Source organism: Bufo gargarizans, chromosome 1, assembly GCF_014858855.1.
Source record: "Bufo gargarizans isolate SCDJY-AF-19 chromosome 1, ASM1485885v1, whole genome shotgun sequence".
NCBI lineage: Eukaryota > Metazoa > Chordata > Amphibia > Anura > Bufonidae > Bufo > Bufo gargarizans.
This window is the reverse complement of record NC_058080.1, coordinates 564,261,317-564,275,060: the sequence shown is the minus strand read 5'-3', so window position 1 is coordinate 564,275,060 and position 13,744 is coordinate 564,261,317. Positions and strand designations below refer to the sequence as shown.

Here is a 13,744-nt window from a genome sequence, read left to right as displayed (position 1 = left end):
AAATAAAATCCCTTAAGATGCAATGGCCTCAGGATTAGTGATGAGCGAACTTCTGTTTTAAGTTCGGTATCTAAAGTTCGGCTTCCGGTTAGCGGAGAATCCCGATATGGATTCCTAATACCGTTGTGGTCCGTGGTAGCGGAATCAATAATGGCCGATTATTGATTCCGCTACCACGGACCACAACGGAATTCTGAATCGATATCGGGATTCTCCGCTAACCGGAAGCCGAACTTTAGATGCCGAACTTAAAACAGAAGTTCGCTCATCACTACTCAGGATACAATATGTTCAACATACAATGGTCTCTTCTGACCCATCGTAAGTTGAAACCAGACTCAACATACAATTTCTCAGACTAAGGTCACTTCTCTGGTGAAATAGCTGCATTAGTTGCTAGTTAGCAGTTATTCCTGACTGTTATATGTAACGACTTGTTTTATCTGTCTTAGTTATCTGCTTATTTTTCTTAAATCTTCCTTTTCTCTTATCTTGGATGACATTTACAACTTACAATGGTTTCCACATATAATGGTCCCCCTGGAACCAATTAACATTGTATCTTGAGAGACCACTGTGTGTGTGTGTGTGTGTGTGTGTGTGTGTGTGTGTGTGTGTGTGTATGTATGTATGTATATGTGTATATATATATATATATATATATATATATATATATATATATATTGAGCAAAAATATAAACTCAACACTTTGTTTTGCTCCCATTTTGCATGAGCTGAACTTAAAGATCTGAAACATTTTCTACATACACAAAAGACCCATTACTCTCAAATATTGTTCACGAATCTGTCTAAATCTGTGTTAGTGAGCACTTCTCCTTTGCCGAGATAATCCATCCCACCTCACAGGTGTGGCATATCAAGGTGCTGATTAGACGGCATGAATATTGCATAGGTGTGCCTTAGGCTGCCCACAATAAAAGACCACTCTGAAATGTACAGTTTGACCACACAGCACAATGCCACAGATGTTTTATCCTAATGCATTATGAATAGAGAGCATTCCGTTCAGGATGCATCAGTTCAGTCCCTCTTAGGTTTTTTGGCCAGAGAAAATACCGCAGCATGCTGTATTTTTCTCTCCGGCCAAAAATCCTCAACACTTTCCGGAATGTTGAGTCCGGCATTCACTTCCATTGAAATGTATTAGTGCTGTATCCGGCATTAAAATTGCCGCATTGACCTATCCATTCTTCCGGTCCGTGCATGCGCAGACCTTTAAATCTGTGAAAAAAAGAAATACCGGATCCGTTTTTCCGGGTGACACCGGAGAGACGGATCTGGTATTTCAATGCATTTGTCAGACGGATCCGTCTGACATATGCCATCCGTTTGTGCCTGGTTTTGCCGGATCTGGCAGGCAGTTCCGGCGACTGAACTGCCTGCCGGAATCCTTTGCCCCAAGTGTGAAAGTACCCTTACCATTTTAACATTCATTGTAAAATTTTTGAACTACATATTTTTTCCTGCAACAAGCCAAGTTTGCAGAGGCTTATAAGTGTCAAAATAATCCCCCCCAGAAGTGACCCCATTTTAAAAACTAGACCCCTTAACGTATTCATCTATGGGTCTAATGAGTTTTTTTTAACCCCCTATTTTTTTTTTTTAAAGAAGTTAATGCTAAGAAGGTGAAAAAATGCAATTTAGATATATTTTTTTTTACACAAAAGTGTCGATTTAAAGACCGTTTTTTTTTTTCTCTACAAAGCACATGAAAATTAAGAAGTACCTCTCTAAATGTATCACCCCATTTCTCCTGTCTTCAGAAATATCCCCATTGTGGTCCCAGTCTTATGTCTTGACACATGGCAGGGCCCAAACATGAAGAAGCACCTGGGGCCTTTCAGATAATAAACTGAAAATGGTCAGGCACCATTGCACACATGTAATGACATTGAGCTGCAAAATGATAGAAAACCCTTATAAATGACCCCATTTTAAAAACTAGATCCCTTAAAGCATGCTTCTTAATAGTGTAGTGAGCATGCTGAGTGTAAAATTATTATAGGATGAAATAATGAGTATATATGGTTTTATTCAAATTAATAAAACTTGCATGAAATTGGAGAAAAAATATTTTTTGATGGATAACCCTGTTACTGTCTTAGATGCCACATTCTAATCTTTGTGGCGCATACAGATGAGAAGTGAAGCTGTGCACTTATAAGGGAGGCAGATTTCTAGAGTCTTCCCAACAAAGCAGTTGTCCCACATTTCTGTCATTCTGATGCTGTTATGAGCAGCGTTCTGATCTGAGAAAATGCCCATGGGGGGAAAATGCCCATGCGTCTTATGGGGCGAATACTGCCATTTTACATCATTCATAAAGTAGGCGGCGCAGGCACGTGATGTCAGTGAGTTTCGGCCGGCCGCCCTGCTCTGGCTGCTACAGGACATTTAGTAAGTAGTACAGATGGGGCTGGGGATCGAAACTTCAATGAAAGCTATTATAAAATGTTTAGGCAATAAAGCAGTGAGTGAGCGGTGGGGCCGGAGTACAGTGACCACACCATCCCCGCCGCATTTGCATGACACCGGCCCCTCCCACAGGTTTAGCTCCCGTAAATTAGGGCATCTGTGGATGCCACTATTATGGGGTAGGGGATATGTGGATGGCACTGTTATGGGGGTGGGAGATCTGTGGATGGCACTGTTATGGGGGCCATCCACAGATCACCCCCCCATAACAGTGATCTCTACAGATCAGACCCCCCCCATAACAGTGACATCCACAGATCACCCCCCCATAACAGTGCCCCCCTCCGATCCCCCCCATAACAGTGCCCCCCACAGATCCCCCCCCATAACAGTGCCATCCACGGATCCCCCCCCATAACAGTGCAATCCACAGACCCCCCCATAACAGTGCAATCCCACCCTAAAAATTTAAAAGTAAGTGTTCACTAGCGTCAGTAGCAGTACGTCCACTGACCGACATTTATGGATGGACCATAACAGATGGACAGTGACAGTTGGCCTCTGACCGCCAGTGACAGATGGCCTCTAACTGCCAGTAACAGACAGACACACGGTCCCTAATGAAAGTAACTGACTATCTATAATAGACACCCAATGACAGATGCCCACTACCCTCCAGTTACGGATGGACAGTTTATGAACTGATTTTTCTTTTTTTCACAGTAAATCGCACAACCTGGTACAGAAGTCTGATCTCTCTCTCTCTTTCTCTCTCTTTCTTTTTCTCTCTCTCTCGAACAACTGCAATGAGGGAAGAGAGAAGCACAGCCCATGTCCTGGCTGTGTTTAGTAAATATGATTGATGTGATCTTCAGGATAGGGTTATCATGGAGACCACATTGTCAGGGACCAATAGTAATGGTCCCTGATGGTTATTGTGCTAAAGGCAGATCACCACTGCGCATATCTGCGGCATTTTTTTTAATTTTATAGTGGGGAGGGGGATCCTGCCCTTTTATTAACCCTTTAGTGACCACCTATACGTGTTTTTACAGCTGTCACTAAGGGGCCTTAGGCTGGGCCGCTGCTTTTTTTTACGGCGGCCCAGTCTAAGCACTGCACAGGTGCTTTTTTTACGGCGGCCCAGTCTAAGCACTGCACAGGTGCTTTTTTACGGCGGCCCAGTCTAAGCACATGAGAGCCACGGCCCTGCTCTAAGAGCCTGGACCGGCAGGAGTGCCAATTCGGGCTGTTTAACACTTTACATGCCGCGGGGATGCAGCAGCATGTAAAGTGCTGACAGAGGGAGTGGGCTCCCTCTGTCTTCCATCGGCACCCCGCAAATGCGATCGTGGGGTGCCAATGTGTGTGACGGCTGGCAGAGCTCTAATGTAAGCCCCAGACCAGCCTTCAGTAATTTCCAGCCTGCTGGGCAATGTTAGAATAGCATTGCCATTAAAATGCAATGCACTATAGGGACAATGCATTGCATTTTAAAAGCAATCAAAATGTTATAGTAACAAAAAGAAGTAACAAAAACCCTCATTTATTCAATAAAAAAATCCCCCCCAAGACAGACAGAATTTATTCTTAGTTGCCACTGAAATTTTTTTTTTTAATAACAAGTGATCAAAAAGCGCCATTTACTTCAAAATAATGCTAATGAAAAATACAAGTCGTCCCGCAAAAATCAAGCCCTCACACAACTCCATAGAAATAAAAAAAAATTAATCTATGGGTCTTGGGAAGCAGAATTTGGTATCACTGTAATCGTACTGACCCAGAGAATAAAGATATTATGTTATTTATACCGAAAAATGAACGCCCTCCCAGAAAGAGTTAATAATAGTTAATCAGAAAATTATGTGTACCCCGAAATGGCGCCATTAACCTCTTACGGACACAGAGGGCGTACCTGTACGCCCTGTGTAGTTCCGCTCACCGCTGCGCAGAACTGGGTGCCTGCTGCTTGCACCAGCAGGCACCCTGGGTCAATGCCGAGGGGGGGGCCTGTGACCCCCCCCCCATATCGGCGATCGTTGCAAACCGCAGATCAATTCAGCCCTGTTTGTGATGTGCTGGGGGGGCGGGCAGGCGTGCGATCATCCGCCCACCCCCTCTCTCAGGATGGCCGAGCTTGTAAAGCAGAGTGTCGGCACATTGCTGACAATCTGCTTGAAACGGCTGACATCACACAGATGTCAGCTGTTTAGCTTCTTCCATGCCGCGGTCTGTAGGGACCACTGTATGGAAGAGGTTAACAGGGAGGGAGCTCCCTCCCTCTCCCATCGGGGGCTGCTGTGCCTTTTCAGCCCCCGATTCTTGACAGGATCACAGAGGGAGGGGGCCCCCTCCCCATCTCCCGCTTCTCTGTTGTGGCAGCGAGTGATGGTTACCATGGCTACCGGGCGCCTTCACAGGCTTCCCGCTGTCCATGGTGCTGATCAGACCAAGTAAAGTGAAAATACAGTACAGTACACTGAACCAAGAACTAAGTGGGTCTGAGTCCAAAAAATAAACACATTTATCACTGATTAGAGAATTTATTTTTATTTTTATTTTTAAACCTGTTTGATATCACCGCGTCTGTAATGACCTGATCTATAAAACAGTCATGTTACTTTCCCCGCACGGCGAACGCCATAAAGAGAAAGAAAGAAAAAAAACTATGATGAAATTGAAATTTTGCCCATCTTACTTCCCAAAAAAGGTAATAAAAGTGATCAAAAAGTCGTATGTACACCAAAATAGTGCCAATCTAACTGTCATCTCCTCAATCGCCCCCAAAAAACTGAAAAAACTATGACTCTCAGACTATGGAGACACTAAAACATGATTTTTATTTATTTTTTGTTTCAAAAATGATATTGTTGTGTAAGACTTAAAAAAATAAAAGAAAGTATACATATTGGGTATCGCCACATCCGTAACGACCGGCTCTATGAAAATATCATATGACGTAACCCCTCAGATTTAGGCTACTTTCACACTAGCGTTCGATCGGATCCGTTCTGAACGGATCCGATCATATTAATGCAGACGGAGGCTCCGTTCAGAACGGATCCGTCTGCATTAAAATGGCAAAAAAAAGCTAAGTGTGAAAATAGCCTCGGACGGATCCGTCCAGACTTTCAATGTAAAGTCAATAGGGGACGGATCCGCTTGAAGATTGAGCCATATTGTGGCATCTTCAAACGGATCCGTCCCCATTGACTTACATTGTAAGTCTGGACGGATCCGCACGCCTCCGCACGGCCAGGCGGACACCCGAACGCTGCAAGCAGCGTTCAGCTGTCCGCCTGTCCGTGCGGAGGCGAGCGGAGTGGAGGCTGAACGCCGCCAGACTGATGCAGTCTGAGCGGATCCGCTCCATTCAGACTGCATCAGGGCTGGACGGCTGCGTTCGGGTACGCTCGTGAGCCCCTTCAAACGGAGCTCACGAGCGGACACCCGAACGCTAGTGTGAAAGCAGCCGAACACTGTCAAAAAAAAATTAAAAAATAAAAAAATGTGCTAAAAAAAAATTGTTTTGTCACCTTACGTCACTAAAAGTGCAATACCAAGCGATCAAAAAGGTGTATGCCCCCCACCATAGTGCCAATCTAACTGACACTTCATCCCGCAAAAAATGATACCCTACATAAGACAATCGCTCAAAAAATTACAAAAAACTATGGCTCTCAGACTTCAGATACACTAAAACATTTTTTTGTTTCAAAAATGATATTGTGTAAAACCTTAAAAAAAAAGTATACATATTAAGTATTGCCACGTCCATAAGAACCTGCTCTATAAAAATACCACATGACCTAACCCCTCACGTGAACACTATTATTATTTTTTTTAAACACTGTCACAAAAGCTTTTTTTTGTTACCTTACATCACAAAAAGTGTAATAGCAAGCGATCAAAAAGTCATATGCACCCCAAAATAGTGCCAATCTAACCGTCATCTCATCCCGCAAAAATGATGCTCAACCTGAGACAATAGCCTAAAAACTGAAAACACTATGGCTCTCAGACTATGGGGATACTAAAACATAATTATTATTATTATTTTTTGTTTCAAAAATGATATTGTCGTGTAAAACCTAAATAAAAAAATAAAAAAGTATACATATTAGGTATCGCCGCATCTGTAAGAACCTGCTCTATAAAAATAGCACATGATCTAACCTGTCAGATGAACGTTGTAAATAATAAAGGCAGTTTTTGCTGGACTGGTTTTTTGACACCATGTCCCATTTGAAGGCCCCCTGATGCACCCCTAGAGTAGAAAATCCAAAAAGTGACTTCCGGGTCCGCAATTCCGTTCCCGAAAAAAATAGCACATGGCCTATTCTTGTCCAGAATTGCGGACAAGATTAGGCATTTACTATTAAGTGCCAGCGATGTGCGGTCCGCAAAATGTGGAACGCACGTTGCTGGTGTCCGGGCTTTGTGGATCCACAAAACACACATGGATGTGTGAATGGACCCTAACACAAAATTGCCTTTTTGTAGGCGGCTCTTAATATCACCTCCAAGCGAGATTTAAGAATTGTAGATTGGTCTTAAGTCGGCTTTGTGCAATGTGGAACAGAGCCGCAAATGGTGAAATACCATCAGACTCGACCTGTTCCAGCAGAGGTTTATTTCTACTTAGAAGATGCTAGTTAGTGTTGATCGAAGAAAAGAATTCGGTCCTAAGTTTAGGAAAACTTCAATTCATAACAAAGCCAAATTTCCTCCTGCTTCGTGGTAATGAATCAGTTTTTCCTAAAATGGCAGCTGCATGTGTTACAAAGTGAGAGTAACACTAGCATTATGTTAAGTCCGTATTACTCCTGATGGATATTCTGTTGAAAAAGGCTGCTAACATAGCCGAAACGCGTCATTGTTACTTTGACAAATGTTATTTTGACAATAAACCTTCACAAGCTCAAGACACGTCTGCTGGGATCCTTTACTTTATTGCATGTGGAGATTGATCCAGATCCCGCGCGGCGTGCAACAAGCGAGTGCTGACCAGCTACTTCCACTAAGTCCGTATTACAGACAGGTGTAATTTAACGCCCTGCACATAAGTGTGCAGTGGAGCAAAATTTATCATGGCCTGCTCCTAACATTCCCTCAGCCACTGTGACGTACGGGTATACCTGATTTATAGCAATTCATGACAAATTAATTTGTAACTAATCAAATTTCTTGGCAAACTTCAGCGAATCGGCCGAATGTAATTTTTCAAAACTTCTCATCTCTAATGCTAGTGTATAAACTGCGTGTAGTAAAAGTAAAAAACACGTAAGGCACAGTGCATGCATCGTGGTCACTTGTCACCCATCTTAAAGGGGTTGTCTGATTTGCATCCTTTAAAATAATCATTTAGAAGGTAGCTATAATTTTGTTATATATTTTTTACTTGTATTGCTCCTACTTTTCATTCTGGGCTGTGGTGACATGACCATTTTCATGCTGCTCTTTCTCATTTCCTGCGAGGTTATGTCCATGGGCGTGTCTAAGCAGCAACGGGGGCAGTGATAGAGGAGGGTCTATGTAACTAGCTGGGTGGGAGGAGCTATAAAGTAGCTGGCAGTTGTTAGAGGCGGTGCTAAAGCTGTGGCAGAGAAAGGAGAAGTGCATCATGGGTTTGGTTGGATACAGGAACAGTAAGTGCTACATAAGGAATGGAAACAAACCATTTTTTTTTACATGGTAAATACGGGTCAGGAGAGTCTAAGTTGAAAAAAAAAAACATGGGAAAGATATAAATGAGGTTATCAACTTTATCAGCATATGTGTTAAGCATCATAGTAATTCCAGAAAATCCCTTTAAGTTTTGCCTGCTAGACTTCCTCAGCCCAAGATTTTTGTTCTGGGTTTTAAAACCAGATAGTGACATGCATTCTTTCATACAATTTTTTTATATATATTTTTTCTGATTTATAGATTGAGAGGTCCGTGTACAGGGGGAAGGGAGTGGATTAGATGTGACATTATGTATTGTGAATGGTGTAGCCTTTGTTATCTATATATAGGTGTTCTCATTCATTGTAATGGCTATGTTGATAATGAGATTTCTGCTGGAAAGAGTTGTGTATAGTACAGGAGGTCTCAACATATTTTAATGCTTTAAATATAAAGTAATGTCGCACTCGAATGTAGTGGCCATTTCAAACACTGCATTGTTATATATATGGACATAGATAATTAGCAGCAAATGGCATTTACCATGTAGATAAAGTTCATACAAGGCACTTACCAGTGTATTGTAATTGTCCATATTGCTTCCTTTGCTGGCTGGATTCATTTTTCACATTATACCCTGCTTGTATAGGGGTTACGACCACCCTGCAATCCAGCAGCAGTGGCCGTGCTTGCACACTCTAAAATAAAAATGTGCTGGCCTCTTTGGGGCCTAGGACCGTGGGAGCTCACATAGGCCTACCATGACAGTACGCTTGCACAGCATCTCCCGTCCCAGCCACCACTTATGTGTGCTGCGGCAGTAGAAACGAGCAGTGTATAATGTATGATAAATGAATGAAGCCAGCAAAAGAGGCAATATGGACAATCACAATACGTTAGTAAGTGCCTTATATGAACTTTCTCTGCATGATAAATGCCATTTACTAAAGTGAGATTACACCTTAAACATAATCTTAAGTTTTTTTTTATGTAAAAAAAAAAAAAAAAAAAAAAAAAAGTTAGGCCTCTTTCACACTTGCGTTGTCCGGATCCGGCGTGTACTCCACTTGCCGGAATTACACGCCGGATCCGGAAAAACGCAAGTGTACTGAAAGCATTTGAAGACGGATCCGTCTTCAAAATGCTTTCAGTGTTACTATGGCAGCCAGGACGCTATTAAAGTCCTGGTTGCCATAGTAGGAGCGGGGAGCGGTATACTTACAGTCCGTGCGGCTCCCGGGGCGCTCCAGAATGACGTCAGAGCGCCCCATGCGCATGGATGACGTGCCATGCGATCACGTGATCCATGCGCTTGGGGCGCCCTGACGTCACTCTGAAGCGCCCCGGGAGCGGCACGGACGGTAAGTATGCTGCTCCCCCCCCTCCCCACGACACTTTACCATGGCTGCCAGGACTTTAGCGTCTTGGCAGCCATGGTAACCATTCAGAAAAAGCTAAACGTCGTATCCGGCAATGCGCCGAAACAACTTTTAGCTTAAGGCCGGATCCGGATCAATGCCTTTCAATGGGCATTCATTCCGGATCCGGCCTTGCGGCAAGTCTTCAGGATTTTTGGCCGGAGCAAAAAGCGCAGCATGCTGCAGTATTTTCTCCGGCCAAAAAACGTTCCGTTCCGGAACTGAAGACATCCTGATGCATCCTGAACGGATTTCTCTCCATTCAGAATGCATTAGGATAAAACTGATCAGGATTCTTCCGGCATAGAGCCCCGACGACGGAACTCTATGTCGGAAGAAAAGAACGCAAGTGTGAAAGAGCCTTAAAGGGAACCTGTCACCAGTTTTATGGTGTCCTAACTAAGGGCAACATAAATAAGTGACTGATTTGCTTAGCAAAATGCTGGGTCACTTTATTTAATTTACCCAGTCAATCTGCCAACATCTTGTATTGAAAAGCTCCAGCTGATAATGATGAGTCATGAATATTCATGAGCTCCTGACTCTCCCCGCCCACCTGCTGCTGAATGACAGTTTGTTTCCATAGGAATCAGCAGCAGGTGGGCGGGGAGTGGCTATAGCTCTGAATTAAATATGCGCTGGACTCCATGACATCACGCTGGACTCAAATCAGCTCATTAGCATGCGGCATCTTTGTGTGTATATTATGAGGTAACCATCTGTCACACCAGTAAGTGAATACATCTAAGGCACTTTTTAGTAGTTAATTATTGTATATAATTAGATTTATAATCAAATATCCACATGACAGGTTCCCTTTAAGTTAATTTCATCATTTTATGAGGTCACATTCCCTATCTCCCTTGAAACATGATCATCTGTGAGGCAACCTGTGGTGGTGTCATAACGAGGAAGCCTATATGAAGTCCTCTGGGGATAGAATAGTAACCTAATTATTGTTTCAGTTGTAGCTTTGGGCGAGAGTGATGTGTGGTTCCATGATGAAGTGTAGCGCGCTCTATTTCTTTTTTGTATCCTCACTTTGTAGATCCTGTGACACCTCCTTGAATGATTATGATGCTCTTATTGATCTCCTGTGTTCTCTTTTAGGAATTTGTCAAACTGGCTAAGAGACTGATGAGTGAACCAGACCTGAAAAGGAAAATTACTAATAATGCAAAGAACTATATTCGTACTCGCCATTCATGGGAGCTTGAAAGGGAAACCTATCAAAATCTTGTGCAAATCTTCCTGACTGAAGGACTTTGAAGTGAAACGAAGACGATGGATGTATATGAATTTCAGCTGCATATGAATGACTAGATATTTTCATATTGTGAATTTATTTTCTACAACTTTAAAATAAGTGATGTTTTTAAGATTTGTATCTGAACAGTTTTTAAAGAAAATGTTTTTTTTTTGTTAAGAAAACATCTGTTTTCATGTTCTGGGTGAATGTTTTTTGACATTTCTGTCTGTATCTGGGTTTTAATTGGAACTTGTGTATTCTTGTTTTAACTGAATCTCTCAGCAATTTTGAACCCTGGAAACTGTTGACAGCACTAGAAAGGTGACGGAGAGAGCAGCACAGTCATACATGCTGTAGTTGGCAAGTTAGTTTATTTCAAAATTTTAATTAAGTTCATAATCTTACTGTATTCATCATGCAAGTTACATGGCCGATAAACCAATGTTTTTATCTCCCTGGCATTGTCACCCCAGGAGACTGTTAAGCATGTATTACACAGGCCGATTGAGCAAGCGATCATTCCCTCCTGCTACTCTCATGCTAGCTAGCGGAGGAGGCCTCTGCTATTACATGGAGCGATCACTATGCCATTGCTCGTCCCCATACTGTCTAGTGGTTTGCCTGTGGCAGATCGTAATTAGACAGCATGATCCGCCACCAGCAAACAATAATTTTTAAGCATGCTTAACAGTCACAATTGCCCAATGAACAAGCGTTCGCTTATTCATCTGGTAATCGGCGGCAGTATTACACTGCAAGATGATCGCTAATGAGCATTCATTCAAACGCTCCTTTGCAAGCATCTGCCAAAAACATGGGCAGGTGTAATACCGCCTTTATTTCATATTCACTGACCTGCCAGCCCCTCACTCTTTCTCTGAGAGCTTTTGGGGGTGGATACTATTCAGTGTAGAGAGCCCAGGACACTGAACAGGAAGGGACTGCCACCCCCAGTTGCAGCAGCGTGGTGGATGAAAGCATCAATTGTTCGGTCATGCAGCCTGCTTGACCATTACTTATGGTATGACTGCTGCTCTGCCTTTCTTCTATACAGTGCTGGCAGCTGCTTTGAGGGATCAAACATGCTAAAAGATTACCTTTTAGAATTGTGTTGTGTCATTCATTAAAGGGATTTTTTACATACAGATTAAAACTGTAAATAGTAGCAATTTTCATGTTTTTGACAGATGTGTTGCATATGCCATGACTATGGATTTTTTGGGCCTTGAGAATAGGGATGATGCATCACACTAGCTGTACTTTCCAACCAAGAAATGTACTATTCATAATGGCATCAGGTTCTGGTGACATGGACAGAGACCGTCTACTAGCCATAAATCAGAAGGAAATCGACTTCAAGAAACATAATTGTGGCAAACATCTGTATCAGCCAGATTTTTGTTAAAAATTTAAATGGCACAGGCAACTTTGTTCCCTATAAGGAATTATTGAGATCACATTGTGATAATGCTCTTTGTGCTGCAGCTTGAAGGTATCTAAGAGTTTCTGCATAGCCGTAGTCTACAGGGAGTCCTAATAATGTGATGTATGCACTGGAGTTATTGTAGAAGAAATATCTCATATTATTCTCTATTGCTTTATTTCAGTCATGTTATGTGCCTTCCACCATATGTCCTCCTTTTTATTAGGCTGGAGCATGTTCACTCAGCAATTGTAGGCCATAAAGGTTCTCTAGTCATTGACAAATAAAATACTGTACCAAGCAGGAGTTGTTGGAATCGAATAAAACTTTATCTGTGAGAATGTAGTGATGATATATGTAAGTGATTACAATTTTAGAGCAAAAGGATACATTTATTGGGGAAAACTGTAAAATTAAAAAGAGGCTCTAGTACCCTGTTGGGCCACCTCTAGCCTGGATACAGGATGAGATACAGTTGGGCATGGGCATAGACACATACAGGTTCAATTATGGTATTTTGCGGCACGTTTGCCTACAGATGTTGCAGCAGGGCCTGTAGATCCTGCACACTTATATGCTGCTGAAGCTGGCATCCTAGCTGGTCCCATAAATGTTCAATTGGTAATAAATCTGATGACCAAAAAGACCAAGGAAGTGTTGGAATCTGGCATAGACATTCCTGGGAAACCATTGCTGTGTGTAGACGAGCATTATCATACTAAAAAAAAGATGTCAGTTGGAAGCCCCGCCATGAGAAGTAACATATGTGGCCACAATATGTGCTGCATATATTGTGAAGCTTTGTCCTTGTATCACTACTAGGAGTGACTGACTGTTGTATGTGATGGCTCTTCAAATCATCACCCCAGAATTTGGGGCAGTGTGTTGCTCTACAGCAGGGGTCTCAAACTCAATTTACCTGGGGGCCGCAGGAGGCAGAGTCTGGGTGAGGCTGGGCCGCATAAGGGATTTCGCAAAAAAAAAAAGTCCTCGAATGTCATTATTAACAGTTCCCGGCTCCCTCCATGTTGTCACATTCCCCCCCCCCCCTTCCCGGCTCCCTCCATGTTGTCACATTTCTCCCCCTCTGGCTCCCTCCATCCTCCATCTTGTCACATTTCTCCCCCCCATCCATGTTATCATATTTCTCCCCCGCCATGCCATCCATGTTGTGTTGTCACTCACATCACACTCGCTACCCTAACATAACACAACCTGACCTGTCCTGACTCTCCTGCCGGCTGCCTGCGACTCTTCAATTCAATCTTTTTCTGACCGCTGTTGCTGTGTCTGACTGCTCGCCTCTGACAGTCCCTCTGCTCTGGCTGCTTCCCACCGCCGCGGCGCTGCTCACTCACCCTGTCACACCCCCGTGGCCTGCCCTGAGCCCATGTGACTGTGTGTTGCCATGACTGCACTCGCAGGCTGGGCGGGCGGCGCGGCGCTGCAGCAGTACTACAGTAAGTCAGATGATTTTATTTTTTTTTCATTCATTTTTGCGCAGGCCGGCCGTTGATGCGGGCCACAAAATATTGTACTGAGGGCCGCGAG

The 13,744-nt window shown here is 43.1% G+C and overlaps 1 protein-coding gene across 1 annotated transcript in view; it reads left to right on the top strand.

Moving 5' to 3' along the window:
• Positions 1–12,499, top strand: part of GLT1D1 (glycosyltransferase 1 domain containing 1) — a 133,893-nt gene extending 121,394 nt beyond the window's left edge. Inside the window, exon 12 of the mRNA XM_044275645.1 lies at positions 10,632–12,499. Within this exon, the coding sequence (XP_044131580.1) occupies positions 10,632–10,790 (159 nt within the window). The 3' untranslated portion in view covers positions 10,791–12,499. The remainder of the gene's footprint in view (positions 1–10,631) is intronic.
• The last annotated feature ends 1,245 nt before the right edge of the window (positions 12,500–13,744 follow it).